General features: G+C 33.4%; 1 protein-coding gene across 1 annotated transcript in view; it reads left to right on the plus strand.

Annotated features, from left to right (window-relative positions):
- Nucleotides 1–26,472, plus strand: part of mgl (low-density lipoprotein receptor-related protein megalin) — a 139,259-nt gene extending 112,787 nt beyond the window's left edge. The window contains exons 34-39 of the mRNA XM_089100831.1: nt 3,668–3,866; nt 7,059–7,220; nt 12,691–12,834; nt 14,546–14,948; nt 17,844–18,195; nt 25,129–26,472. Coding sequence (XP_088956957.1) covers nt 3,668–3,866; nt 7,059–7,220; nt 12,691–12,834; nt 14,546–14,948; nt 17,844–18,195; nt 25,129–26,252 — 2,384 coding nt within the window. The 3' untranslated portion in view covers nt 26,253–26,472. The remainder of the gene's footprint in view (nt 1–3,667; nt 3,867–7,058; nt 7,221–12,690; nt 12,835–14,545; nt 14,949–17,843; nt 18,196–25,128) is intronic.
- Nucleotides 26,473–26,716: the final 244 nt, after the last annotated feature.

The following is a 26,716-nucleotide window of genomic DNA, read 5'->3' on the forward strand; positions in this document are numbered from 1 at the left end:
CTTATATGCCCCCAGGGCACAAATTAAAACCCTTGCACTGAACGCTCTGATGGGGCTCTTATCCTAGAAGACCTAATTTCCAGAGCTTTCGACTACGTTGAACACAATGGATATCTCAAAATTTTGATTGGATGTGTTTGGGGAAATGGTGGGCGTGAGAGGGGGGTTAGTTGCCCATTTCCATAAAAACCTTATATGCCCCTAGGGCATAATTTATAACCCTTGCCCTGAAGACTATGGGGAGAGTGTCCTGCTCAAAGGGATAATTTCCTGAACTTTAAACTTCGTGGAACAAAATGGCTATCAAATATTTTGATCGAATATGTTTGGGGAAATGGTGGGCGTGGAAGGGGTGTGTGTTGCCTTCCAATCACTTTCGACTATTAAAAAGGGCACTAGCCATTTCAATTTCCAATCGAATGAGTCATTTTTGAAGTTTATATGACGACGCGTTCAGTAAAAGCCTTATATTGCCACAGTACATAAACGACAACCCGTTTCCTAGCGACTGTAGAACAGTGTCCTATTTAAGCACCTAATTTGTATCGGGCAACCTAAATTACTGACTAAAATGGCGATCTAAAAATGTTGACTCGATAATTCTTGGGGAAAGGTGGGGATGAAAGGGGCGTTAGCTGCTGTCAAATCACTTTTGACTATTAAAATGGGCACTAGCCCTGTGAATTTCCAATCGAATGAGCCCTTTTTCAAGTTTCTACGACAAAGATTTCAATAAAAACTTATATGCCCCCAGGGCATAAATTATAACCCTTGCTCTGAAGACTGTGGGGGGAGTGTCCTGCTCAAAGGTATAATTTCCTGAACTTTAACTGCGTGGAACAAAATGGCTATCTCAAAATTTTGATTGGATTTGTTTTGGGGAATGATGGGCTGGAGGGGGGGGGGCTAGTTGCCCTCCGATCACTTTTTGACTATTAAAAAGGGTACTAGCCCTTTGAATTTCCAATCGAATGAGCCTGTTTTGAACTTTCTACGACAACGCCTTCTATAAAAACCTTATATGCCCCCAGAGCATAACTTAAAACCCTTGCCCTGAGGGTTGTGGGGGCGTGTCCTCCTCAAAAACATATTTTCTATCTAGAAATCAACTACGCTGAGCAAAATGGTTATCTCAAAATTTTGATTGGATGTGTTTGGGGTAATGATGGGCGTGGGGGAGGGCTAGTTGCCCTCCAATCACTCTCGACTATTCAAAAGGGTACTAGCCCTTTGAATTTCCAATCGAATGAGCCTGTTTTGAAGTTTCTACGACAACGCCTTCTATAAAAACTTTACATGCCCCCAGGGCATAACTTAAAACCCTTGCCCTGAGGGTTGTGGGGGAATGTTCTCCACAAAAACATATTTTCTATCTGGAAATCAACTACGCTGAACAAAATGGTTATCTCAAAATTTTTATTCGATATATTTGGGGTAATGATGGGCGTGGGGGGCTCATAGTTGCCCTCTAATTACTTTCGACTATTAAAAAGGGCACTAGCCATTCCAATTTCCAATCGAATGAGCCCTTTTCGAAGTTTCTGAGACAACTTCTTCGATACGAATTGCCCAGGTATGGAGAAAAAAAAACCAAAACAACACATTGTACCCACATCGTTCTTTACTTAGGCAGCGCTAGCGCGCTGCCTATGATAAGAAAATCTTGAAATTTGTTTCCTGAAAAAAAAAAGTTAAAACCATACAATAAGCCAATGAAGAATATTGGCATGTAACATTGTCAAATAAAGTCGCAGTGGCGAAAAGTACAACAGCTTTTAAGTACAGATTTCAAATTCGATTTTATTTTATTTTTCACCGTTTTTAGTTGAGTTATAGCAATGCCTTCCAACCTAGGGCTATTTTGCTGCAACCACGTCTATTTTTAAAATTCAATAAAAAAAGAGAAATTTAAGGTAATTATGGTAAAAATCAGATTTGTTGAAAGTCTTTGCTCTACTTTGGCAAAAGTTGATGGAAAAACTGGCTAAATGCCAGTCACCTGATTTAATCTTAAGAATTTTAATCGTAATAATAACATAATAATAATTTATTCTTGCTAACTAAAGAAAAATATTTACACAAAATATGTACACAAATATGTAACAAAATATGTACGCAATTATACTTATATTGTGCCCTTGTTCTACAGAATGCGCCTTGATTTGGACCTACAGATTTGCACCTATATTGTGCCTTGTTCTACTTATATATTATAATTTAGTCTTGATAAATTTTAGCTTCTGGAGTTGACTTGTTAGCAAAAACTGTAGTTGACTTGCTGACAACCCCAAAACCTACTAAAGACTAGAGCGTCATTTCAGCTTTACTGAAAACATAACATGTTTTCATATATTTAAACCACATAACAATCTTGATAATTTAATCTTGATAATCTAGTTTAATCTTAGCTTCTGAAGTTGACTTGTTAACAAAAAACGTAGTTGACTTGCTGACAACCCTAAAACCTTCTAAAGACTAGAGCGTCATTTCAGCTTTACTGAAATTATCAATCTTGATAATTTAATCTTGATAATCTAGTTTAATCTTAGCTTCTGAAGTTGACTTGTTAACAAAAAACGTAGTTGACTTGCTGACAACCTTAAAACCTTCTAAAGACTTGAGCGTCATTTCAGCTTTACTGAAAACATAACGTATTTTTATATATTTAAACCACATAATAATCTTGATAATTTAATCTTGATAATCTAGTTTAATCTTAGCTTCCGGAGTTGACTTGTTAGCAAAAAACGTAGTTGACCTGCTGACAACCCCAAAGCCTTCTATAAACTAGAGCGTCATTTCAGCTTTACTGAAAACCTAACATATTTGTATATATTTAAACCACATGATAATCTTGATAATGTAATCTTGATAATCTAGTTTAATCTTAGCTTCTGAAGTTGACTTGTTAACAAAAAACTTAGTTGACTTGCTGACAACCCTAGAACCTTCTAAAGACTTGAGCGTCATCTCAGCTTTACTGAAAACATAACATATTTTATATATTTAAACCACATAATAATCTTGATAATTTAATCTTGATAATCTAGTTTAATCTTAGCTTCCGGAGTTGACTTGTTAGCAAAAAACGTAGTTGACTTGCTGACAACCCCAAAACCTTCTAAAGACTAGAGCGTCATTTCAGCTTTACTGAAAACATAGCATATTTTTATATATTTAAACCACATAATAATATTGATAATTTAATCTTGATAATATAGTATAATCTTAGCTTCTGAAGTTGACTTGTTAACAAAAAACGTAGTTGACTTGCTGACAACCTTAAAACCTTCTAAAGACTTGAGCGTCATTTCAGCTTTACTGAAAACATAACGTATTTTTATATATTTAAACCACATAATAATCTTGATAATTTAATCTTGATAATCTAGTTTAATCTTAGCTTCCGGAGTTGACTTGTTAGCAAAAAACGTAGTTGACTTGCTGACAACCCCAAAGCCTTCTAAAGACTAGAGCGTCATTTCAGCTATACTGAAAACAAACATATTTTTATATATTTAAACCACATAATAATCTTGATAATTTAATCTTGATAATCTAGTTTAATTTTAGCTTCTGAATTTTTAAATAATATATAACAATGTATAATAATATAATAATAATATATAATATATATATAGTTTTAAAAATTTATTTTCCAACTCAGGTCGATATCGATGCGACCACGACTATGACTGCAGAGATCAGTCCGATGAAATGAACTGCAATACCATGGTCTGTCCTAATAACACATTTCAATGTAAATCTGGTCATTGCATTGCTCAACAATTCAGATGTGACGGAGAGCGGGACTGCAGAGACGGAACTGATGAGGAAGGATGTGTCCCCCGATTTCCAAATGGAAGGTAAGTCAATTCATGTCCTCATGAAATGAAAAGTCGGAGATTAACAGCTGCCCCCACCCCTCCTTCTCTACCGAAATACCTCCAAAGGTATTCCGTAATCAAAACAAGTTTGCATAGAAGCGGCAACCTGGTAAATAACAAAATACAGCCTATAGTAACCGATAGTTTAAGAACACGTTTTCTGAGATTTTTTTTTTATTTAAAGGTGATTAAGAAAATATAACTACTATATAGGTTTATTTTAATAGTAAAATTTTATTGAGAAAACAAATTTTAAAAACTCCCTCCGTCTTGAAAAAGAAGGAAGGTAGTTTTTTTGGATAGTTAGCAATGGTGTATCTCATTTTTTTATTTTTGTCCGTCATTAGCTTAAAGGTGTATTTTTTTGTCTTGTTCCAGATTATGGGGGACAGAATCCCCCTCATCAATTTCCAGGGCACATCCCTGGAGATGGGCTGGTTTATTTGTAGGCTTCCTAATGAAAACTAAATGTTTTCCCCCCAGATTAACTTAGTAAACAAAAAATCGCGAAGAAAGGAAACGAGGACAATTAACAGCCAGTGAAAAAATTGAAAAATTATGCAAATATTTCGGTCAAGACCTCCGCTTGACCGTCCTCAGTGCAGAATAAAACTGATAAAAATATAAAAACCAAACCTTAAAATAAAAACACGAAACTAAAATTGGACGACCCTTTCCTAGTAACGGTGAAAGGGTAACTTTTCCCTTTCACCGTTACTAGGAAAGGGTCGTCCAATTTTAGTTTCGTGTTTTTATTTTAAGGTTTGGTTTTTATATTTTTATCAGTTTTATTCTGCACTGAGGACGGTCAAGCGGAGGTCTTGACCGAAATATTTGCATAATTTTTCAATTTTTTCACTGGCTGTTAATTGTCCTCGTTTCCTTTCTTCGCGATTTTTTGTTTATCATGATTAGCCAGTGTGGTCTCAGAAATTATTTAAGATTAACTTAGGTAAATCAGTTTTTATTTGATGATATAAAATACAGGGGTTTCAGTGGGGGAGGGGGGTAATTGATCCCCTATATTTGAAAATCACTTTTTGGATTGATTTATTGCGATTCTATTTAAACTCCCTCCATCTTGAAAAAGAAGGATAGTTGCTTTTTTGGATGGCTGGCAATGATGTATCTCCTTTTTTCTTTTTTGTCCGTCAGTAGCTAAAAAGTGTACTATTTTTGTCTTGTTCAAGATCACGGGGGACAGAATCTCCTCCTCCGGCTTCAGGGCACAGCCTATGGTGTAAAAAAAAAACGAATGTAGATTTGATCATTACGCCATTTAAATTCGTTATATTCAAGTTATAGTGTTTTAGACGACTTCATTCTTGAATAGTATTAACCATGGTCAATTTACTTTTGGGGCTCATGGGGAGCAGAAATAATCTTTTTGCGAAAGAAATTATTTGAATTGTAAAAATGTTAGTTTGGTTTATTTGTGGGCTCCCTAATAAAAATCGAATGTTTTCCCCTCAGATTAACTGAGATAAATCAGTTTTTATTTAATGACATTTAATGTAGGGGTGTCAATGGTGGGGGGCGTAATTGCTCTCCTATATTTGAAAATCATTTTTTTGGAGTTTCTATTGAAAAATTAAAAAAAAATTCAAACCCCTTCCTCCTGCCTAGATTTTGAAGATGTTTTGAAATAGAATTTTTTTGAAAAAAATCGATTTTTGTTTTATCTTATTTCTTAAATTTTAAATTTAAAATAAATAATAAAGAAAATTTCATATTTATTTTCTGCTATTTAAGATTGATGGAAAATGATGATTCTTTTTGTTATCGTTTTCTTTATTATCGATTCTTTTTGTTATCGTTTGTTATTGTTATCGTTACAATTACTTTCCAATGCACTTTAGTGATGTTTTGTCCTGTTATTATTAGGAAAACTCGAGCTAAGCATTTCAGATAAGGGTATTTACAACGTTAAAAACTTATCCTGTTGACAATTCACAAGAAAAACTCAGAGGAGCAGTCTTTAAGTTTAAGCTAAAGAGGAGTTACTCCTTCAGGAGCGAGTGATGGGCCCCGCCTTGTTAAAACCTAATTGGTTAAAAACCTTATTAAGCTAGGAACATGTACCTAATGAATTTGTTTAAGACGGTGTTTCTCACAACCATTTTGGTTCTCTTGAATGAAATCTTAAGCCAATTAGAAAAAACGAAAAATTATGAACCTACAACCATTTTCACATTTAAAAGCTATTTTTATTTGACTCAAGGGATGTTAGACTTTAAAAATATTTCTTATTTGTTAAATGAGATGTATTCCAATTGAACGTCCAATTTAACGTCCTGATTAATAGGTATCTAGTAAAGACTCGAAACATTAAAAGGATATTTGAGACCATGTAGAATGGAGATTAAAAAATGTAAACGTAAACAAAAAGTGTAAATGTAAAACTAAGTGTATTTTCGATGTAACACCTTAAATTAGGTATCCTTTTCTCAGTCCACACTGCCTTTCTATGAAGAACAAATAAATGTTCCAATGGGGATAAGTCCATTTATTAAACAGTAAAAATAAGTAAACGAGAGATTATAATTGGCATAATAATAATAATAACAGTTGATATTAAACAATAGTAATAAAAAAATGTAATTACAAGAAAAAACCTAATAATAAAGGATAAGAAAGGATAACAATCCTCCAGAGCCCTTGTGTGGGGGCTGAGGGCGTCGAATCGACGTTTCAGTTACTGGGTCTTTTTACATGGACAAGAAGCAAGATTATTGTCCATCTTTGCTGCGGCAGGGATCGAACCTTGGGCCCCGTACGGCCGAGGAGAGCATTGATCCACTGAGTTTTACATAAGATAGAGTTTTTTCGTTAAAGTCGTAACTTTGTATTTGGTAGTGTAAAGTTTTACAAGGAGCCTTGGAGGGGGGGACTAAAGGTTTGCAAATAGTATTTTGACGGGATAGATCTTGTTATTACTGAAGCTCTTGTTCCTGATATTACTGTTATTACTGAGTTTATGATCTTACTGATATGAAGTTCCTGATGTTACTGAATATTGCAGTTTTGTATTCTTTTTGGTATTCAAAATATGGGAGGGGACAGCAATTGTCAGAAGCACCTCTATGGATGTCTATTTTTTTGGCCAGATTTTTTTTTTTTTTTTTTTTTTTTTTTTTTTGCAAATAAACTTTTACCCATCTATTACCATAGGTTTTGTCCAGAAGACCGATTTGAATGTAAGAACCATGTTTGCGTCGACGAAGAAGATAAATGTGACGGTAGCGATGACTGTGGTGATGGAAGTGATGAAAGTACAGACATGTGCCAGAGCTTGTGCAATGGTCTAGGCAGATTTAAATGCAACAATGGAAGGTGTGTAGATTGTTTGCGCTGTATGAAAATAACTTAAGTCTAAAATGTATAATTAGCATGGGTAGGGGGCAGAGGGTGTGGTATTAAATTTTATGGACATATCTAGGCTTCAAGAATTTTGTCAGTCTCACGTGCTTTTGAGATGCTTACCCCCCCCCCTTCCTGTTAAAATGTATTCATGTTCTTCTCTTAGAAGGGGCTCCCACCTGAAAGACCATATACCGTGAGGTTTCTAAAAATGATTTTTGGGAGTAAATTTTAAACTACTACTACTACTCCTAACATCTCACCGCAGCAGCTGTGTTGGCCGTCTGGGGCCAACACAGCTACGCACGCTCCTCCTTAATCCTAATCTATTCAAAGTCTCCCTCTTTACATCCTCCCAGGAAGCTCCTATCTCCTTTAAATCTTTCTTTATGATATCCTCCCAACCCAGACGAGGAAGACCTGCTTTCCGCTTAGCCTTAGACGGTTGGCCGAAAAGGACAATCTTCGGCAATCTGTCATCCTTCATCCGCAGAACGTGCCCTAGCCATCTCAACCTCTTTTTTTTCATTATAGCCTTAGAAAGCGGGATTGAACACCATTTTTCGTACTGTTTGCCAACTACAGCCTACTGTTTGAAATACCGTCAGTCAGCCGGTTAACCAGAACAATCCGTAGGCAATTTCTCTGGAAAACATCTAGCAAATCCTCATCCGCTTCTCGGGGTGCCCATGCTTCAGAGCCATATTTGACCACTGTCTAGCTTCCATTATTGTAATCTTGGTTTACAGACTTGTCTTCCTATTCTTCCAAACTTTTTTAACTGTGAATAAACACCCCAAGATTTCGCTATTCTACTTTTAACATATTCACTGCTCCCACCGTCTTTACTAATAATACTACCAAGGTAAGTGAAGCTGATCAATCTTTTCGTAACCCAATGTCACCTTTTCGTCTTCACTTGTTCCTATCCTTAGTGACTTAGTCTTCTTAACATTAATTTTCAAACCTATTCTAGCACCCTGAACTCGCAAATCCTTTAAAAGTTCATTCATTTTGTCCACACTTTCATCTAGGATGCTTAATTTATCAGCATAATCTAAGTCCAGGAGAGTATTTTCTCCCTGTTTGGTTCCGTGATCTCCCATTGCCTTTCCTGTGCTCCTTAAGACAAAGTCTATCAAAATGACCCATATAAAGGAGGATAGAAGAGAACCCTGCTTAACTCCTGATTTAATACAAAACCAGCTGCTAACCTCATTTCCTACCTTAACCGCAGCAGTGTTATTCTCGCGCATACACTAATCACTTTAATGTATTTGTCTGGTATACCATACAAGGATAAGACCTTCGCTGAAGCTCTTCTATTAACAGAATCTATCGCTTGCTCATAATCTATAAAACTGAGGACCAAAGGTGTTTGACAACTCAGGCACTTCTCAATTATTAGCCTAAGAGTGAAAATTTGGTCGACACATCCTCTACCTTTTATAAAACCGCACTGTTCCTCTCTTAAAACTTTATCTACAGCATGTCTCAGTCTGAAAAGTATCATGTTACTAAGTAATTTTCTACCTACAGAGACCAGACTAATGCCTCAATAATTACCACCCTCACTCTTATCAACTTTCTTATACAGTGGTTTAATTATGGTTTTCCTAGAAATCGCTAGGTACTTCCCCTTTTTGAAGTCATATTCATAATCTTCAGTAACTTATTTCGAACCTCAGAGCAACCGTATTTAAGAAACTCATTTACCCTACTATCAGCACTTGATGCCTTATTATTTGTTAATCCTTTTAATACTGCCGCTAATTCTTCCTCGCAAAATAACTTCACATCCGAGGTATCACACACTCTTTCATTTTCCTCTATCTTTTCCTGCAACTCTTTCTCAGTTTAGCATATCCTCAAAATGTTCTGCCCATCTCTTTTCAACTCTTTCCTTATTACCAATGGTAGCCCCGTTTCTGTCTTTAACTGGGACAAGTCCGGATTGACTGCTCCCTCTCAATTCATTAACATGTCAGTACAATATTTACTATTATGCCGTCTAGCTGCATCTTCCAGATCCTCGGCAATTTTATCCATGGCGGCCACTTCACACCTCCTTAGTTCATACTTTAATGCTTTCCCCACTATCTTTACATTCCTTTTGTTTTCATATGATCTATCACTCAGGTAATTCTTGTACAAACCCCTTTTCCTCTCTATTAAACATAAAGCTTTTTCACTAATATTTCAAGCTGCAGTCAAACTTTTTTCCCTAAGACATTATCAGCAACTTCACAAATTGTTTTTCCAAAATTATTCGAGCCATATTTCACATTGTCAAATTTTAAACTCTCAAGTTTAGTATTCAACTGTTCCTGGGAAGTTTCTCTCAGGTTCTCATCCTGGAGTCTTCCAACATCATAACTTCCAGGGAGGTAGTTACCCTTCAGATACTTCAGCTTTAAATTGAGCCTTGACACTACTAGATGGTGGTCTTTACTTTTAACATCAATAACAGCACTCCTATATACCCTAGTATCTTGTATTGATCCTAATAAGGTTTTCTGTCTTACCATCACGTGAATACTATGTTAACTTATGGGTCACTTTATGGCCAAACACCGTGTTGCTTATAACTAGGTTGTTATACCTACAGAATTGCAAAAGTCTGTAGCCATTACTGCTTTCTTTTCCTACACCAAATTTACCTAGGCTAGGATACCATCTATCCCTATGTCTACCAACCTGGGCATTAAAATCTCGCAGTAAAAACACCATATTTCTACCTGGGACCCTGTCCATTTGCTCCTATAACTGTAGCTAAAATTCATCTGAGTCACTAGTATCTGCGTCAGTCGGTTTTACAGGGGCGTATTCTACTTTAACTGATACCCTGAACTTTTCAGTCATAAAATGAGCATTTAGTATTCTTTTATTAATACCTTCCCCGCCTAAACAAGACTAAGCAGCTTCCTTATTCGTCATGAGTCCTACTCCCTGTCTATGTACCCCATCTTTCCTGCCTGAGTAAACAAATTCTATATCACCTAATTTCATGATTCTTAACCCTGGGATATTAGTTTCCGATAAATTTTGAAAGTATTAAAATAAGTCTGTGTAATATGGGGCAGTAACAAAGAAGTATTTTAACCTTGATCGTAGGATCCTTATAACTCGTACACTAAAGGGGGCTGTAAATCTGGTCGAAGAGGGGCAGACTTGGAAGAAAAATTGGGAATTCCCGCCCTGCCATGGACACGCGTAACTAACACAGAAATGAGTGATAATTATTTCCATAACCCTGCCTAAATACTGGGAGATGGGATAGCAATGGGATAAGAAAAGCAGTTTTTTTTTTAGCAAAGGGGGGGGGATTCTTTCTAACTATGTATTAAGGATACACTATTATTTCTGCTTCTACTATCATTTATTTGCATTAAACTATCTTTTCTTAACATTTTTTTTTGAATCTATTTCAATTTTTTATTAGAATAACCAGTCTTTCTTTTCTTGTTTTTTCCCTTTGGCTATTAAAACTCATCCAGCCTTCATTCATTTTGTAGGAACAGAAATTTAGAGAAATTCTTATTTAGTTCACCGTTTTTAGTTTTAGCAGGTACTTTTTTTCCCTTTGCTTTCTGTTCTGTAGTTATTCTACAAATTTTATTGCTTCTTGTGTTTTGAATCTAGGTATCGTCCTTCTCAATGGCCTCTTATGAAGGAAATATCGTAATAATAAAATACAGATTTTCTGGGTCGCTCCACTTCAATTTACGTTTTATCCATTATATTTTTTAATCATTTATTTTTTGTATTTTTTTGTATTTTGTACTTGTATTTGGAATATTGGCAAATTAAAATATTCCATAAAAAAACAGTCCCCTCTAGGCTTGACTGAATGTATAGCAGAAAAGCCTGTTTTAAAATTCTGTAATCTTTGAAAAAAGTATTTGCGAATGTTTGTTGACGAAAAAATAGTTCTAAACATCTTAAATAGGGTAAATAAAACAAAGCTAAAACTAATTTTTATTTTACCGAGTTAAACATCCAGGTGTCTCTTCCTCCTCCAAAGCCCCACTGAAAGCTTCAACTTGATATGCCAAACCGTTCCCGAGCTATTGCAGATACGCTATTTTTATAACTTGGCATTACATTGGGTCTTTTGATTTATCTTGCTTTACAACTGTGCAAAAACAATAGGTCCGATAGGGGGTCATAGTCAGGGCTGAATTTAAAGCTTTGCTGTTAAAGACCCAAGCGTTTTGCCGCTCCGTTTTTGCAAGATTTTCAAGGAAATACCCGAAAATTCGGGGATAGTGGAAGCACTGAACAAAACGCAACTGATGACCCAAAAATAATGTAAGAGACAGGTGATATCTAATTTTAGCTGCCATTCCTGGGAAACAACTGACAGTTTATAAGGGGCCACGGAATTCCTGTGTTGTTGTAAAATCAATTTTCTGTGAATAGGCAGCGCGGCGGCGGACTGCACCAATATTTTCCAACCAAGTTTTATTTTATCTGGAAAATAAAACTAAAATGGTCTTGTGATGGCGGAGTCAGTTTGATCTCAGTTTGGTAATACGGGGACCAGAGTTCAAACATGCTGTGGCAAATACGCTGCATTTCTGACGCAAGTCTGACGCAAGGACCTTGGTAGTAAAGAAGTGTTTAATTAATTTTAGTTAATTGTTAGTTAAGAGAATCTATTTAATTCAATATCTCTGCATGGTGTAAAGTAATAATTTTATTAAAGTATAAAGTAAGAATTTATAAAGTTCTGTGTAGAAGAGTCCATGATAAGCGGAATCAGATTGAATATACGTGGGGCCCACTTAGATTTTTTTGCGGGGCCCACTTTGTATCTTAAATATTTAAGTAAAATGTAGTAGTAGTTTAGGTACCTGCACAGTAGCTTACGCACGTAAAGTAGTTCACGCAAAATAATGTAGGACTATCCTGATTAAACTTTAAAATTTTTAAATTAAATTTTACGGTTATCTGTGTTCTATAAAGTACATATTATATAATAATAAACACACTAATAAAGCCCATCGAACAATGTAAATGTAAAATAAACATAATTTTCATTATTTGAATAACTCATAATTTATCCCTTATCGTCAAAATAATTTGCTTTAATTTTTTTTTTTTTGAGTTTGATGGTAACGCGGAATCCTTTCAAATGCGGGGCCCGATTGGGCTCAATTGCCCTTCATCTGCCCCTGACGACAAGAATGGGACCTAATTCTGTCTTATACAAGCAGACTTGATATTCCTGAAGCAGAACTTAAAATTTTCTGGAAATCCTAGTTAACAATGTAGCAAATATATAAAAAATTACAAATTTTCTAATACAATAGGTTTTTTTTTATGCAAGTCTTAAAATTCTGTGCAGCGGGTTAAGTTCTAGAGTCTTTAGGATAATGTTTATCTAATAAAAGTCAGGAAAAATCGTAATCAGGGATAACTGAGAATATATACATTTCAGATGCATTCCACAATGGCAGACCTGTGATGGCGTTGATAATTGTAGTGATGGATCTGATGAGAATAATATAACAATGTGCCTCAAGCACAGAGAATGTGACTTCACCACAGAATTCCAATGCGCAAATCACAACTGTATTGACAAGTAAGTCCTAGCACTTTAGTTCATACACTGTGTAATTTTTTACTCGCATAATTCTTTTAAATTGTGAATAATTCGTAATTTGTAAATCGTGTTTTTTAATTCGTAAATCGTAAATTTGGTAAAATTATTTAATTCATAAAAGGTCAGATGGAATGGCCTATCATAGGGTTCCCTATTCTAGAAAACCTATCATAGGGTTCCCTATTCTAGAAACATCGAGAATGTGACTTTACCATAGAATTCTAATGCGGGAACCACAACTGTATTGACAAGCTAGCTTTAAATCCATAAAGAATTTAATTATATAATTCCTCAAAGAAGAAATAATTCGTATTTCATAAATCGTATCTTTTTAATTCGTGAAATCGAATGATTTGATGAGAATCGTATAACTCACTTTACCTCAAACACAGAGAATGTGACTTTACCACAGAATTCCAATGCGCAAATCACAACTGTATTGACAAGTAAGTCCTAGCACTTTAGTTCATACACTGTGTAATTTTGTAATCGCATAATCCTTTTAAATTGTGAATAATTTGTAATTTGTAAATCGTGTTTTTTAATTCGTAAATCGTAAATTTGGTAAATTTGGTAAAATTATTTAATTCATAAAAGGTCAGATGGGTTCCCTATTCTAGAAACATCGAGAATGTGACTTTACCATAGAATTCTAATGCGGGAACCACAGCTGTATTGACAAGCTAGCTTTAAATCCATAAAGAATTTAATTATATATTCCTCAAAGAGTAAATAATTCGTATTTCATAAATCGTATTTTATTAATTCGTGAAATCGAATAATTTGATGAGAATCGTATAACTCACTTTACCTCAAACACAGAGAATGTGACTTTACCACTGAATTCCGATGCTCAAATCACAACTGTGTTCACAAGTAAGTTTCACCACCTTTTTTCCTAAATCATATAACCATATTACTCGTAAAATCAAAAATAATTTTTATTCATCAATTGTATTTTTTAATTTCTAATTCGAAAAATCGAAAAATTCAGTAAAATTGTGCAATTCGTAGAGGTCCGGGGGGAATGACTTATCTCGATGTTTTCTGGGCCTCAAGTACAAGGAACTTTACTTAACCACATAATTCCAACGCTAAAATCAAAACTGCATTGACAAGTCAGTTTTACTACTTTTGCTTGTAAAACTGTAAATGTTAAAATCGTAAGAATAATAATGACGGGTGTTAGGGATATAGTTTTTAGGGGACTTGGTGGAATGGCCATCTGAAGTCTCAGGTCTTTATATCGACCATACGAAGAAGGTGATAATATGAAGTACGAGAAAGGGTTTATTTAGCATCCCCTTCTAATTTTTTTTTTGTCCTTATCCCCCAATAAAAACGAATAGATATTTTGTAGAGACGACTTGCCAGGTGAGATAGCTGCTTTGACCTTCCATATAGATAATATGGTAAACATCTCTAAGATTTAGGCATTTCCTAGATATCTACTGCTATCTATATTTTCTTGTCATAGAAAAATCACGGTAAGTGTCTAAATTATGAGTTTTTTTTATGTAATATAAAGGAAGATAAGCTAATTCTTGCCCTTCTAATATCTTTTCTGCTAGTTTTGAAATAATTAAAAAATATATATTAAAAATTTTAATTCACTTGCTTGAAAAGTGTATTATTGTTATATTAAGATATATTTGGTAAAATGAGACTTTTCAAATTCTTGAATTATTAGGTCAATGTTATGCGACTTAAAGGATGACTGCGGTGATGAAAGTGACGAAAGGGGCTGTCATAAGGCGAAATCTTGCTCTGTGGAAGATAACGGTGGTTGTGAACATAGCTGTCATAATGTCACTGGAGGTGGTTACATATGTGTTTGCAATAAAGGGTACATCATATCGAGAAGCAATCCCAAAATTTGTGATGATATTGATGAATGCGCAACCTTTGGTCATAATTGTTCTCAAGTGTGTACTAACCTTAAAGGCTCGTATATGTGCAGTTGCCTTGAGGGATTCACACCAGTTGATCCTCAAAGAAGCATATGCAAGGCTGATTCACCTTTGGTTGTGCTCATAGCGTCTGGTGATGATATAACAGCCGTCAATGTAACTGGAAGAAATCATCAAGTGGAGGTAATTTATATTCTTTTATTACTACTACTACTAACAACTCACTGCAGGACCAAGCCACCCGAGATCGACACATCTACGTACGCTCCTCCTCTATCACAACCTATTCAAAACCTCCCTCTGTACACCCTCCCAGGAAGTTGCCATTTCCCTTACAACATCCTCCCACCCCAAACCGGGAAGACCTGCTTTTCGTTTTGTCCTAGACGGTTGGTCAAAAAGAACAAACTTTGGCAACCTGCCGTGAGATAGAGATAAGATATTTATTTCAAATAGATCACTATCACAAACCCACAAAGGGCCGAATTCGGACTTCAGAATCGACACTATAAATGGTTGCACTAAAACTGGCAAAAATGTAAAAAAAACAACAACGAAATAGAAAGATGATAATGAACAATCATTTAAAAGTCAATAATTACACGTTAAAAAGTCAATTGAAAAGTTAAAAAGATAAAAATGGTCAAACTAAACTTACACAAATACAAAGCAGAAACAGAATTAAAAGGGACATAAAAAAAGGGGGGGGTGGAATGAAGCGAATAAACGCAAAAAAAGAACGAGACATAAATACATATAAATTAAAAGGGACACTAAAAAAGTGTAAATAATTCAACTACACTAAATCAATAAAAGACCTTCATCCGCAGAACGTTCCCTAGCAATCTCAACATTCCTCTCATTGTATCACTAGAAAATGAGGTTGAACCACACTTTTCGTACAGCTACTTTTTGAGATACGGGTAGTCAGTCGGGTACCCAAAACAATCCGTAGGCAATATTACTAACTAGTAGTCTTTACCTATAATACTGCCAAGGCAAGTGAAGCTGTTGAGTTGATCGATCTTTGTTCGGTCTCTGTTGGTCGATCTTTTCGTAACCCAGCGTCACTTCTCCATTTTCACCTATTCCTAGCCTTAGCGACTTAGTCTTCTTAACGTTATTTTTCAAACCTATTGTTGCACCCTGAACTTACAAAACCTCTAAAAGTTCATTTATTTTGCAAATACTTTCATCTAGGATAAAAGTATATAGTTAACGGAACATTTTAGCCTTATTGATTTTGACCCCCCTTTCCTCCCTGAAAAATACCACCCTTCCTCCTTGAAAAATAACACATTTTTCAATTCAAGGGTAAGAATCTGTGTCTTTTAAAGCTATCTTGTTGATTTACATGCTCCTAGATTTCCTATTGGAATAAGGTATGAAATATATTGCGTTTTCTGTTAAACAAAAAACGATATAGATAGTGAATATAGATAGAATAGATAAAACGATATAGAAAAAATGATATAGATAGAATAGATAGTGAGATGAAAAGCAGAGATAGCAAGTAAGCTCATATAGGCTTGTCCAAGGCTCTTTTTTTTGTCGCTTTATCTCTTTGTCTCTTTTTTTATATCTTGGTAATTATTTTCTAATATTATCATCCATATTTCCGCATGAATTCTTTTTTGGGAGGGTTGAAGGAGGGGGTTTCCAGTATCCAAATACGTTCAATCTTTAGCAAGTCTCCTACCTCTCGTGTTTCCATCTTCTTTTTGTTTCCAACCTCTTCGTGTTCTCTTTTGTATTTTTTTTTTTTACTCTACAGTAATACCACAACAATTTTCCGCTCTTGTTCTATTTTTGAGGCTTTTTCTTCTTTACCGTTTTTTCTTTATTTCATTCATCTTGACGAAGAGAGAGTTTTTTTCTTATAATTTTTAAAAATTTAGAGTAATTTCAAACTAAACCTTAAAAAAACTATGTATATTTTTGGCTAGCTTAGAAAAGCAAGATAGTTGAAGATGGAATTTTTGCTTACCTTTATTTTGCTTTTTTTTTTTTTTTATTCTTTTTTCTTTTAATATGTTGCAGAAACCTAAGTGAGTATTTTTAAAAGGGAAGAAGTTTGAATTTATGAATTCAAAATGATGGAAAGGAAAAGAGAGAAGTGCTATATTTGTTTTTTCTTGTGTTCACCTTTTTTTTAGTTATTTTATAAGAAAGCAATAGCACTATTATTAAATGTAATTTTTGTCTGGTTTTATTTGTATAATGGGATCGTATACAAGCATTTGCTCCAAGAATCAAGTTATATGTTCGAACTATTTTGTGTTTTTAATTTCTTTATCGTATTTTTTCTATTTTCTGTTTATTTTGTTTATTTTTGAAAAAGAAATGAAAAGATCGTAAGACACCAGATGGATCATAGTCAAAATATCAGGAGTAATTGTCACCTGAGAAATTGTTAAGCTCTACGAATTGAAATGTTTAAAATAAAAGTAATCGGACATTTATCATAGTTAATTAAAACAAATTAATAGGGGTTAATTAATTTAGTTTTTAGTCTTAGATATTACTTAGCTAATTTATTAAAGTTAATCAGAGTTAAAATAATCATTAATCAGTAATATCAATGACTAGCTACTACATAAAATAAGGTCAAGGTAATTGTATTGTCAATTTATATGCTGTTTAATAATTTATAAAAAAAAGATTATGACACAGCGGATAGCGGATTGCCAAGATGTCAAGAGTGATTGTCAGATGTGTACCAGAGTCATTTTCAGTTTGTACGATAATAATTAAAATAAATAAATAATAATTAAAAGAAAATTAAATAACAATCAAAATAATTAATAGAAAATTAAAATAATAACCTGAAATAATCAGAAATTCAAAACTATCTTAGTCTCGTTCTGGTAGAAGGAATAAAATATGCCGTGTCGTTTGTAAAATCTATAAAAAAAAAAAATTCTATTAAAGTAAATTTTAAAATCCTTCAATTAGTTTTCAAATATCAAGATATTAAAAATGCTTATTTTATATATTTTGATTAACTAGCTAGGTTAACTCATTAATTAGGGGAATTTTGTATTTAAGAAAACTAAAGAGAGCCTTTCACTTTTCCAGGTCGTTCGCAGAGAGCGTCGTATTGACAGTCTTGATTACGACATAAATAGCAGAATTGTTTATTGGGCAGATGGCGCTGACCGCGTAATTAAACGCTCTTTCATCCCAGATGGGTCTGATGTGCAAATTGGCCATGCGCAAAATTTGAATATACCAATTGGGGATAGCGCCAGACCAACATCTATATCTGTAGATTGGGTTTCGGAGGTTCTATATTTTATTGAGGCCGATAAACAAGGAGCCAAGGGAAAAACAAGAATTGTGGCTACAACCCTAGATGGCAGATATAAAAGATCAGTTGTTACAGGGGCGCTGGAGAACCCAACGTCTTTGGCTCTTAATCCTGCTACAGGTAATATTTCTTCTTCTTCATCTTACGAATATCCTTTCTCTATCTTCTTTTTCTTTCCAACGACCTGTTCCTTTTCTTACCAACATCTACAGGTCTATCTAGTAAAGGTTTTTGAGACTCAGATCATAAATCAAGTTATAGTTGATTTTTGAGGAGGAGGGGAGGGGGTTGAATAGTTTCAGAAAAAGTTAGCTTTCAAAAAACTATGACCTTTCTTATCAATTGATAGTCATAAGCATAAGAATTTCTTATAAATATTGCTTATAATAATATTGCTTATAAAAATAAGCATTGATGTCATATGATGTCATATGACATCATGACATATTGATGTCAATTGATAGTCATAAGCATAAGAATTGATGATGTATTATTTTTAGTTTTATTAAATTGTTCATTAACTTTTTCCCAATAGATCCAATTTTCATAAATTAATTTTACTTTTCATTAAATTTAAATTTCCTTAAATAAGATTTTACTTAATTAAATTTAAAAATTACAAAAATGTAAATAATTACAAAATGTAAAGATTAAAAAAAATATCCTCGTTTCTCTCTTTTTTACCGTTTTTATCGTTTTATACAAAAATGTATGAAGAAAAAAACACTAAAGGGGCCCCTGAATTGGTAACAAAGTATAATTTTTGGGAGTAATTATAACTGAATCCAGCTACAAGTGCAATTGATTTTTCTAATCAACATCCAAAGCTCAACATAGTACCGACTTCTGAGGCTTAGATTGTAAATCAAGTAATAGGTGAGAATGGAGGATGACGGGGTATTTTGAGAAATACGAACTTCCAACTCATTGTATTGTTCCTTAATTGTATATGATGTTCGAATTTACGTATAGTAGTCTAAGGATTCTACCAGTGGCGGTTCTAGGTCTGGGCAAGGGGGAGGGTGGAGGTGCCCCCCTCCAGTTTTTCTGTACTACATAAGTAAACATTAAATGCCTTTCATTTTACGGTTTTACACCCCTATTAAGGTACTTAATTGACTAAAATATTGTCGCGATTACAATTTTTGTCCTCCCCCTCCAGTTTACGTGGTCTAAAACTATTACCGTAATAGGCTCAAATATTTTCTTATGTACTTAACTATTTTTGATTTAAGAAGTCGCAAAAACATATAAAATAGATATAAAAAAAGAGTGTCCCTAAATGGACAACAAAATATATTTTTAGATGTAATTAGAGATGGTTCAGAATCTTTGGGTCTTAATCCAGAACTAGCGTTCCAAAAATACATACAATTAGAAAGCTAAGCAAGGTGCCGCCGAATTAGTTGCAAAGTGTACTTTTTGGGAGAAATTAAAAGTGAGTCCGAGTTTTTTACTCTTACTTCAGCTGTAGCTCTTTTTTTTTCTTTTTTTTCTTTTTTTTTATACCTATATCTATTGGTATATCTAGTAATAGAAACCTATGGTTTATATCATAGATGGGGTCATAGCTGAGAATTGAGGAGGAGGGGGTTTAAGAAAATATTAACTTTCAATTAACTATGCTGTTTGTTAAATGTGTTCGATAATCTGATTGACATTTAGTAGTTTAAGGACAAGATCATCTTCCATTCAAGAACATCGATTGCGAAAATACAGTTGTTTAGATAAAACTAAAGATGGGGCCAAAGCGAATTTTTCGGGAGTATTAGAAGAAGGGTTAATAGTTCTTCTCCTCTGGTGGGTTTTAACCAAAGAGCATTGGAAACTGACAAGATGTAAAATTAAAGTTCGATTTTCAGAATAGAACATCCAACACCATATGACGTAATATGATAAAATCATAAGAATAATGGTAAAAACTGAAAAAAAATGTTTTTTATTTAATATAATTTATTTCATTTCTCTTAATTATTCTTTATTTTTGCCCAAATACAAAAAAAAATATATACTGCAACTATAGACTAGCATATATATTAGCCTGTATAATTGATGGCCTATTACAGACCAAAAAAAAACTACAACAAACGCTAAAAAAAAGAGGACAAATTGTAACAAAACACAATATATTATAGAAGAATTTTAAAAACATTTTAAGAGCTATAGCATGGGTCAGAATTATTTTGCAATTTTTGGGGCCCCTAGGTTTTAAGCTCAACTTACTTTTTTGATAAGTATAGGATTCGGACACGGGGGGGGGGCTTCCTCTTTCCCCCTCCTCCCTATCCCGTGTCGGAGGGGTAGCTTCCTATCCACCCCCCCCCCCCCTTATCCCCTTTCGGACAGAGGAGCTTCGAATATGACACCCATCATGGGTGTTGGATATGCGCAATTCAGTTGTATATTTGGATTTTATTTTAGTTGGTATATTTTTTTTCAAGAATTTTCTGAGATATTTTTAGCTTAATTGTATAGCTATTTTTATTTCAGTCGTTTTCAATACTGAAGCATAGTTTTGTGGAAAATATTGTGTGATAGAAACATACGTGAAATACAAAAATAATTTGAAATTACCCCAATTACTTGGAAAATATTAGCGTTTTATGCAACACTGGAAGAACTTATTGAAATATTACCAACAAAAATTTCTTTCAATTAATCTCGAGCTAAGCTCAAGAGACTTTCTGAACTTTTTTAATAACTTTCTGCTAATTTGCAAACATTGAGCAAGCGATTATGCAACATGCTTTCTGTTTTTGTTCTAGTGTTTTTGAAGAAAAATGTAAGAACCCACGGGGTTTATGGTAGTCCCCATTATATCTTGGACAGGCATGGGCACGATCTGAAAAATCAGAAATTACATTAAAAAGATTTATTTTTTTAATTGTAAAAAAAAAGTAAGGAGTGATATTAAAACCTAAAACGAACTTAAATTATTTCGTATCTGAGGGAGGCGATTATGCAACATGCTTTCTATAAATGTGGTATATAGATAAAGATAAAAGTTATATATGTCTGAAGTACAGATACAAATCTGTATGTAGAAGAATGCAACACGTTCTCTGATTTAGTAGAAGACTCTATATTCTATATATAGAAGTGCTATATTTATGCTATAGATGTAGTAAAAAAATAAAATTATAGATATCTATACGAGAAAATTCGTTTTTCGATCTGGGGTTGTTGTAGACAAATCTATGCTATATCTACACTATAGATGCTTAGGTATTTATTACACCATAGATATCTATGTACATATGTGTATAGATTAAAAATATAGATATTTGAAGTACAGATAAAAATCTATATATATAAAATGCAACATATTTTTTGTTTTTCTCTGAAGTCTTAGTAGAAACTCTGTACTGTAGAAATAGTATATAGGTAAAACAAATATAGATATTTATAAAATAGATAAAAGTTTACACTATAAAAAACAATACTGGTCGAATTTACGGTTTTTGCCTATTTTCATTAAATGCTTGAGGATTTTTTTTGGAACTATGTATAATTTTTTGGCCGAAATATCCACTCCTCTAGATTGTACCCTTACCCACCTTTATTTAACAGATTTGGCCGTTTGGTTCCTTTGTTTTTTTTTTTTTTTTTTTTTTTGTGGGTGGTTTTTATCATTTTACTGCTTCTTGTATATTTAGGCACTGTTTTTGTTTTTATCTCTTATAGCCCTGGAATTTATTAGAGGTGAAAATTTGGATAGGGAAATTCTTAGTAATTGGTCAATTCTCTTCTTAGTGACGAGAGGCATAGTTTTTCTTTCTTTCATATTTAAAGTATGGTCACTCCATTAATGAAACATTTGGTATCAAGCTTGATAATTAATTCTTCCAACTATTTTGTTCGTTTAACAAGTAGCATAAATTTAGCATTTACTGCTTACAAGTTATTTTTGAAATTGAAACTTATTATTTTTTTTTTTTAATTTATTCCTTGCTTGTTTATGTTTTTTCTAAGTTTTTTTTTTTGCTAATTGTTTTTTCTAAAATTTTATTCCTTGCTTGTTTATGTTTTTTCTAAGTTTTTTTTTTATTATGGCATTTAAAAAAGTGTGTTGAAAAACAGACTTTTTTTTAGAGAATATGATTTTAAAAAAATAACGGTACTTATGTATTAGCCAGAAAATACGCGAGAAGTGAAGTTTGGTTAATGCTTATGGAATAAAACAAAATAGAATAAAAATATAATAGTTTAGAAACAAATTTGGGCTATATATTTGCACATTAGAGGGGGGGGGGTAAAGCATAGCATATATTAAAAACGTAACCTAACCAAGGTACTTTTTTGCCCCTCTACTCCAAATAACTAAAGTTTAAATATTGTTCATGGAGTGAGAAACCCCTGTTTGCTTTGTGGGACAAAAGAATTGTCTTGTTAAAGACGTTGCTTGGCTAGTTTTTCGCGATCCAATTCTCGCGTGTTTTCTGGTTAATAAATAAGTACCAAAAAACACAAAAAAATCATCAAACATAAATAAGAAGATGAAAACTTAATGGTGAATAGTCATGATAATAGCAGATCAAATTCGCAAAGCTCATAAATGCAAAATACCAAAAAAAAATACAAACAAAATATAAAATAAAAATACAAAATTCAAGATGTACATTTTCTTAAATATCAGTTTGAAAGAAAATTCCTCGCTGAATTTTTCAAATGATGCAGAAAAATTAAAATTTAATTGAAAATCTAATATTAAAGATTGAAAATTGCCCAAACATAATTTTTATTTAATTTTTGTTTTTTACATTTGTTATTTCTAAACAAAAATGGTAAACATCTGAAAATTTTGTTAGGAAAATTGTTTCTCTTTCCTGCACAAAAGAAACAGTTCGTTTAGTGTTTGTTATATTTCCTGGCAACCGTTGATTTTACATTCAATTTTTTTCCTTTTTTCTCAAAAACTCCATCTAAGATGATAATTTGTTAAATAGGCTATGCAAAATACTAAAAAAAGGTTCAATCATACCATAATTATATTATAACACTTTATTATATTCAGATAATTAATAAATTATTCATAATACTTTTCTCTTAAAAATAATTAATTGTGTACTAGTATCAATAAATATATATTTCTTGTATCATAACCCGCTTAAAAATTGAAGATAATGGAGTTATAAAAAGAGAATTAAGAAAAGTAAAATAAGAGTAATGATGGAAACTATGGAAAAGTAAAAAACAGAAAAAAAGATACACCACAAAAATAACAAATTAATAATTTACATTAACTTAACAACCATTACAACAAAATCAACAACTTATAATAATAACAATAACATTTATTCACCCTCCATCTACAAAAATAGATTATAGTGGAGCACTAAAAAAAGGAAATCTTTTTCTTCACAAAATCGTTTTCTTTTAGAAAGAAAAGGAAAATGTTAGCTTTGCTCGTTCTCACTTAGAAAAATATGTCGCATAGCTCAGATCAAGTTGAACTTATTATCTGTATAGATGTCATTAACTTTTAACCAATCATTAATCCGAAGAAGGAAAAAAAATTATTTGACAGTATGCGATGGGCATCTGAAGCGAGTATTGTAGAGTCAGAGCTATAAGGATTCTGGTCCTTACAGGAGAGTATGCGCCTTTTCTTTATTATGCTTGTTGTCTAACTGGCCTGCTACTAGCTACTTTAATGGTTTGTTAATAAATTGTTGCGCCAATTTGTATTTACAAAATAATATTGAATAAATATAAATCATTATAAATTATAATAAATAAATTAATTATAATTTAATATTGACTACTAATGAAAGGTCACAACTACTAGCGTTAAAATTAATTTATATTATATTATAATATTATAATTAATTATAGTATATTATAGCGTTATATTAAATTAATATTGACTACTAACGAAAGGTCATAACGACTAGCGTTATACATTAATGTAAATTATAAATAATTATATTATATTATATCGTTATAATAAAATAATAGTGACTACTAATGAGAGGTCATGACGACTAGCATTGTAAATTAATATAAGTTATAATTATTAAATTAATTGTAAATTAATATTGACTACTAATGAAAGGTCATAACGCACGGCAAAGAGCACGGCATTGAACTTTACAGTCCCTACCTGCAGTGCTGATCTCCGTTTTAAGGCCCTTTGGGCAGGAAGTGCAGTGGGGGCTGGGGTCAACCATCCTGTACTTGTGCAAAATATTCCTGTTTAATTTCCCCAGATTTCTCCAGGTACCTGTTTAGAGCTAGGTTGACCCTGACTGAGCTTACAGATTCATGCCACTGACCTCCGTTCCAAATCTAATAACCAGCAACACCAGGATTTGACCCTGTCCTCATGGACTAAGGATTTCAATTCTAGCGTGCCAACCACTCGGCTAAGGAAAGGTTAAGGATTTAAATGCCTTAAAATTTCAACTATAATTATTGCCTTTTTCTTGTAATTTGTTAATTAAATAACTGACACTAAGTTTTTATTTAAATTAAATCTGATGTATTGCTTTTTAGGCTGAGTGACATGATGTATTTTGAGGGAAAATTGACTACCATTCTGCTGTTAGTCAAAACTAATCTAACTTTTTCTTAATCCAAACTAAAAATAAATCCAACTTTTTAAATAATGATGCATAATACTTCTTAATTTTCCGAGAATGGGTTGCTGAGATTTCAATTTATTATTTTAATTTATTAATTTAATTAGATTTTAATTTACTAAGTTAATTACTAAGTTTCATATCTAAATTAAATTTGATTTATCGCTTTTTATGCTGAGTGACATGATGTATTTTGAGCGAAAATTGGCTACCATTCTGCTTTTAGTCAAAATGACACAGTACAAAATAGGCTCATGCAAACTTAAATTTCAGAAAACGTGCATTTCAAAAAGTCAGAGACAGAAAGACACAAAGAGGCTGGTTTTATTTGAGTGACAATGATCATTAATAACTATTATTATAAATATACTAAAATATAAAAATACTAAATGTCGTTAAAATATTAAATTACCGTATTAAAGTTCTTTATAACGAAAATACTCAACCATATAATATATGTTTTTTTTTTCAGGAACAATGTTCTGGGCTGATGCTGGCACTGCTCCACGTATTGAGTCCTCTTGGATGGACGGAAGTAAGCGACGTGTTCTTGTTTCAGATCGTCTAGGTCACCCAACCGGTCTTACCGTTGATCACAGCATGGGTGGTAATGTCTACTGGGCAGATGCTAAACTCAATATTATTGAGAGTATGAAACCGGATGGTAGTGGCAGAACTGTGGTTCTTCGAGGTGACTATTTAGATCATCCAATTGCTTTAGATGTGTATGAATCATCTGTATTCTGGGTGACTCGTGACAAAGGAGAATTGAGAAAACAAGATAAGTTTGGAAGAGGAGTTTACGTCCGTTTGGCTAAAGATATAACATCACCCAGCTCTGTGAAAATATTTACAGACTTCAGATACAACACTACCTTAAGCAATGCATGCTTAAACGCCCAGTGTTCTCATTTGTGCTTACTAGTACCCGGAGGACATAAATGTGTTTGCCCAGACAGTACTGGAACACAGATGACAAGTGAAGTATTATGTGATGCACCGTACGAGAAAGTGAAAGCTCTGCCTTTCCGCTGTGCCTGTCAAAATGGTGGCACGTGTGATGTAGATGAGAACGGCAGTATGATGTGCAAATGTCCAACTGACTTCCAAGGTAGATACTGCGAATTTTTTGTTCAGAAGAGACTTGTGCCAGAAGAGTCTACTAACAGCGCTGCCATTGCAATACCAATTGTTTTGGTCATAATTCTATTAGCTCTAGGAGTTGCTGGTGGCTTTATTTATGTGAAAAGATATAGGGGAAAGGGCAGCTCTTTTGGCCCTCTCAGTAGCCCAAGTGTTGCGTTCCGACAGGGCACAAATGTTGAGTTTGGTCCGACTGCACCTCGAAACCCTGAAGCTGCTACAGAAGTAGACAAACCAAGAGATTTTACCAACCCAGTTTATGAAGCAATGCAAGATATACCAGCAGGTAGTGTAAACCCGGCTATTGAAACTGCTGTACTGACGCCATCTAGCGTGGTGCACAAATCATCCCCACGAATCAACTTAAAACGAAGAGAGCTAGATGTCAATGAAGTAGATACAGGAAAAGATACCCAACAACTTGTTGTAGAAGAAGAGTTTTCAGAGTGTTAACCGAACTTGCCTGACTTATGGAATGCCATAATAATCAATTATTATATGATAGACCTATGTAAATGTGCCTTCTGTTTGGGCTGTCAACTGAAACGATCCGTCCAGATTCCTAACAGAGAAATGTTGTTTTAAATTATGAAGGTTTTTACTGTTGAACAGATTGTAAATAGGAAATTGTTATTTTATGCGAACGAAGATTAATAAATTATTGTTTAACTAATATTTCGTACCTTTGAAAATTATTTTCTAGCCTGACGCCATGGTTACGATGGCTGACAAAACACAAATATGCATAAGCTTCTCCGCATTTAGGATTGAATTTTTTCGCGGCAGTTTTTAAAGGAAATTATTATATTTCGGTCACCACGCCTATATAGAGTACTATATCCCTTGTAGATAGTATTCCCTTGTAGATTTAGATGTTCTAAATATCATAGTTACAAATAGATTTCCCAAAGATTTAA

This window comes from Artemia sp. Qi Xiang Cuo, chromosome 14 (assembly GCF_049724085.1).
Source record: "Artemia sp. Qi Xiang Cuo chromosome 14, ASM4972408v1, whole genome shotgun sequence".
NCBI classification, from domain to species: Eukaryota; Metazoa; Arthropoda; class Branchiopoda; order Anostraca; family Artemiidae; genus Artemia; species Artemia sp. Qi Xiang Cuo.